This window comes from Malurus melanocephalus, unplaced genomic scaffold, assembly GCF_030028575.1.
Source record: "Malurus melanocephalus ecotype Western Australia unplaced genomic scaffold, MMel_1.1 scaffold_199, whole genome shotgun sequence".
NCBI lineage: Eukaryota > Metazoa > Chordata > Aves > Passeriformes > Maluridae > Malurus > Malurus melanocephalus.
In genome coordinates, this window is record NW_026623431.1 from 627,946 (window position 1) to 632,381 (window position 4,436).

Sequence of the window (4,436 nt, forward strand, 5' to 3'; positions counted from 1 at the left end):
GGGGGGGGGTGGAGAGAGAATAAGAAAAAAGAGGAAAACAACTCTTTCTCTTACCCAAGGTATTCTCCAAACCAAACCGGGTGGAGCGGCGCACTGAGAGCGCTCAGGGCGCAGCCGGCGGGGAACGCGGCGAGGCGGCGGCGCCGGTGCTAGCGGGAGCGGCAGGCGCGGAGCTGGGGCCGTGTCCGCCGACCTTCCGCGGGGCCCTCGGCCGTCGCCAGCGGTTGCCTCGGGGCYGTGGTCGACCGGGACGGGTTTCCAGCGGAGCCAGCCGCTGAGAACTGCGGGGAGCTCGAAGCCCCGAGGACGGGCAGAAGAGCCGGCGCCGAGCGGTCCCGACCCCCAGTGCCGAGGTTCTACCGGCTCCGGGTCCGCAGTTGTGCCCACCAGCATCGTCCCCACACCCCATCCCCCGACCCATCGGCTCCGGCGCTCAACTGCCTCGCCCTTAGCGTGCTTTATCYGCTTCTTCAGCACCACCCGAACCGCGACAGCCCCCTTTCCTCCCCACCACCCCAAATCCCGCTGCTCCGTTTCCCCGAGTATTATCGGCTGGCAAAAGGAGCCCTGGCGAAAGCCCTTGATCTCACTCTARGTTTAGCATTGAGATGTGGGGCATGTCACGCCCGCCCCAGTGTCCACAGCCATCGGRGGCTGCGGCTGGGACCTTCCCAGACACAAGCAGCTGGAAAGGAGAGAAGCAGCTCTTTCCTAGGGCTAAGGAAATACGGCCGATCCCGGAGCTGCTGGGCAGCAGCAGCGATCACATGCACCCTCAGGGTAGGGATGAGGTGGGAACTGCTGGCAAGGAGCAGTCAGGGGGAAAAGGAGGAGACCTCAAACAGCTGCGAGGATAGGGCAGTTCYGGGATAGTGGCTGAGTTTTCAACTGTGTATCTCACAATCCAAGGCTTAAGTCTTCTGGACAAGGGGGAAAACTAATACAGCCAGTCCCTCTCTCRTGTCCTGACACACAAATTCGGTCTCTTTTGTCACCCCCGAGAGGGCAAAGAGCRAGCAAACAAACTGCATCAAACAGTAGCTTAAAATTAATTTATTTAACAAATATAGCTATAATATAAATGATAATAAAATTTCAAATATACAGTATATTACATAGTACACAGAGCCCCTTCCAAAGGAGCTGGTGGAGGAACAAAGGCAGGTAACAGACAGCGCTGTTAGACGGGGACGGAAAAGGCTGTTTAACACTTCTGCCTCTTGACCTCGCCTTGCAGAAAGTAATGTCCTGTCTTTCAGTCCCCTTTTTCCATTTCTCTTCCACAGTCCCTTCCCCCATGGCAGAGGGCTCTCCTCAGGTTCCAGCTAGCCCCAGGGAAGCAGGACACGGTTGGGCCATCAGCACCCTGCACCAGGAAGGAGCTGGGGCGATGCCTCACACTTCTGCCAGCTCCCCAGGACTGCTGAGATCAGGACAGTGCTGGGGGTAGAGGCTCTGCATCAGAAGGGGAAGCAGAGAGGTCAAGCAGAGCCAGACTGAAGAAGTCTCTGCCATAGGGTCCATGAGGAAGTCCATAGAGAAGAGCCAAATGAGCAGGGAAGGAGAGTGTGTGGAGCCAGCAGGAGCAGCCAGCCAGCAGCGCTGGGCTGAGCTCAGCTCAGGCTCTATGTGAGGTGGTACATGCTGTATCCCACATGTGCTGTGTACAGTCCCACAGGAGCCACGGGCAGCCCTGCCCGTTGAAAAGGGCTGGAGGCACCGTACAGGGAAGCACCGGCCACGGCCGGGCCGCCCAGTGGGAAGGAGATGCCAAAAGCAGCAGGCGGGAGCATGGGCTTGGCTGCCATCTTCAGCTTCTCCAGCTCGGCCTCCTGGAGCCTCTTGGCCTTGGCGCGGCGGTTCTGGAACCAGATCTTCACCTGCGTCTCGGTGAGGCTGAGCGAGCTGGAGAACTCTGCACGCTCGGCGATGGACAGGTACTGCTTCTGCCGAAACTTCCTCTCGAGGGCCAGCAGCTGCGCCGTGGTGAAGGGCGTCCGAGGCTTCCTGTTTGTCTTGTGCTTGCGCAGGGTGCAGGCGGGGGGACTCAGCCGCCCTGTGCCCGGGAGCAGCCGGGGGAGAGGGGGAAGGAGAGAGAAACCTTAGTTAGCAGTGCCCAAACCCTCAGAGCCCCCAACCCACCACCGCTGAGGTGGAGAAAGGGGGAAATAAGGTCCCACTTGAAGCAAATTGCCCCAAAACTACCAGGACTGCTCGGGGCACACTTAAAATTGCCGTTTCCCATTCCAATAAAGAGAGTTATGCTTCGTATCAGGAAACTCTGACTCCATAGAGAAAAGCCCAGCAAAGGGCAGGAATCAGACACCAGCACACTCTGCACCTCCTGCCTTCTTAGCTACCCCAGCTCATGCTGAGGGCACGCAAATGAAGGGAATGACCATCCAAAAAGAAGAAAAAAAGTCCTGTCCTTTTTATTGGATTACTGGAAAAAAAAAATAAACAAAATGGGCTGGCTTCGCAGTCTCACACCCTCTTCATTAGGCCCCTGGGAACCGGATTAAGCATGTAATTAATTAGGAGGTTTGAATTGACACTCATGCTCTATCTACCACTCTTCACCCAGTCTGCTCCTCTCCTCTTATTTAACATTTCTAAGGGTCTTCAACATCCATCTGTCTCGGGTTTACATAGCAACAGCAATTTTTACTTTGCAATTTAAATAAATTAAACCGCTGCTTTACACAAGTCCTGACAGAAAATCTGCCCTTCTCCAAGGGACAGAGAAAACAGCTCCGTTTGCAACTTTGGTACGGGCAAAGCCCAAACGCTCTGGAGAGCCTCAGACCAAGGTCACCCCTTTCCACGGGATCCAGGGCAGGGAAGGAGCACGACCAGGCCGAGGGCAGGCGGCCCATGCTGCCCAGATCCGGGCACAGCGCAGCCACTGGAAATTATTAAGAGGCTTCTCTGATCACGGCTCTCACCCTGTTATTTGTATTAATTTAGATCACTCTGCATTAAAKCAGGAAAACACCACAGATCGTGGCTCTTCGGATTCGGAGGTGCACCATTTAAGACAGCAGCCGATGGGGCTGAAGCCCGCAAAGCTCCCGCTTTTAGGTCTGTGCGGATCCTTATGGAATTACTTGAGCCTTTTTCTGAGAAAGCCTCAGCGGTGTTGAGTCAAGACTTGCGTAGCTAGTTAGAAACCCAGGTTAAATTAACAGGCTGGCCGTGTTGCTTTTACTCTTCCCTCCCGGTTAACATTTGGCACAAGATCCCACCCTGGCACGGCCGCTCTTCCTGTGCGTTCGCAGCCATCCTCCGGCTTCACACACTCTCGAATCCGTTCAGTATTTTGGACGGGCCCAAGTGGCCCAGACGAGTGCGAACCGCACGGAAAAAAAAAAAAAAAAAAACCAAAAAAAAACAGGAGAGGCAGGCAGGGCCAAAGGGGCAGGAAACTCCCGGCCACCCGCGCAGCCTTGCCCTCGGTCCGCCCGGCCCCACGGGAAGGTCGCAGCCGGCCCGGAGAGCTCCCATCCCGCCCCACTCCCGAACTTTCACTTACTCGGGGGAGGCGGCGAGAACCGTGGCGTTTGCATCCAGGGGCTCCGCTCCTGTTTCTCGGGGCTTTCCGCCTTAACGAGGGTGTCTTCGGGCAGCTTGACCAGTCCCCCGACGGAGAAGTGCCCGCCGAGGGGCAGCGGGGACGGCGGCGCCTCCGCCGACAGCGCGCCCAGGCGGGGGCTGAGGCTGGCGCGGGCGGCCGCCCCAGCGCCCGGCGGGGGCCCGGCGCCCTCGGGTCCGTCCCTGCCTCCCGGCTTCCTGTGGTCGGCCATGAGCGCCTCCACGCTGAACGGCAGGAGGGATGGGGAGACCTTGGGCTTGTCGCTTTCCTCCTCCCCGCCCATCGCCGCCGCGACGGGGAGCGCGCCACCGCCGGGACTGCTGAAGGCGGATGCGGGCAGCTCGTCGCTGCGGACCCCAGTGGGAGCGGCGGTCATATCCACAGCCGGGGCCATGCAGGGGCGACCCGCCGTCTCCACCGCAGCGCCGGGCGGGAGCGAGCAGCGCTGCCGCTCATGGGGCCGAGCCGTGAGGGGCGCGGGCAGCCGTCGGCGCGCTCCAGCCCCGCGGCGGCGGCTCCGACTGATAAAGTGGCGCGAGGGTGGCCCCGCCCAACCAGCGCGCGGGGCGGAACCGCGCCACCCCATTGGCTGCGACCCCACGGAGCGCGGGGCGGGGCGCGCGAGGCACTTCGACGGCGATCCGGGCCCCGCCGCTCTCCCCGGACACCCTCCTCTCGCCCCGGGCCCGCTTTGCTCTCCCCGGACACCCTCCGCTCGCTCCGGACCCCCTCCGCTCGCCCCGGACCCCCTCGCTCCGGACCCGCTCCGCTCTCCCTGGTCCCGCTCTCCCCGGTCCCGTTCCGCTCTCCCCGGTCCCGCTCGCTCCGGACCCGCTCCGCTTTC

General features: G+C 60.3%; 1 protein-coding gene across 1 annotated transcript; it reads right to left on the minus strand.

Annotated features, from left to right (window-relative positions):
• Positions 1-1,037: 1,037 nt before the first annotated feature.
• On the minus strand, positions 1,038-4,079 carry MSX1 (msh homeobox 1). The gene is made up of 2 exons (XM_057373503.1): positions 3,533-4,079; positions 1,038-2,056 (listed from the first exon to the last, which is right to left on the minus strand). The coding sequence occupies exons 1-2, from the start codon at positions 3,984-3,986 to the stop codon at positions 1,626-1,628; spliced, it is 885 nt and encodes a 294-aa protein (XP_057229486.1). The 5' UTR covers positions 3,987-4,079; the 3' UTR covers positions 1,038-1,625.
• Positions 4,080-4,436: the final 357 nt, after the last annotated feature.

Coding starts and splice junctions, on each gene's coding strand:
- MSX1 (XM_057373503.1), bottom strand. CDS start 3,986: ATGGCCCCGGCTGTGGATATGACCGCCGCTCCCACTGGGGTCCGCAGC. Junction 2,057..3,532: donor GTTCTCGCCGCCTCCCCCGA/GTAAGTGAAAGT, acceptor TCCCGGGCACAG/GGCGGCTGAGTCCCCCCGCC.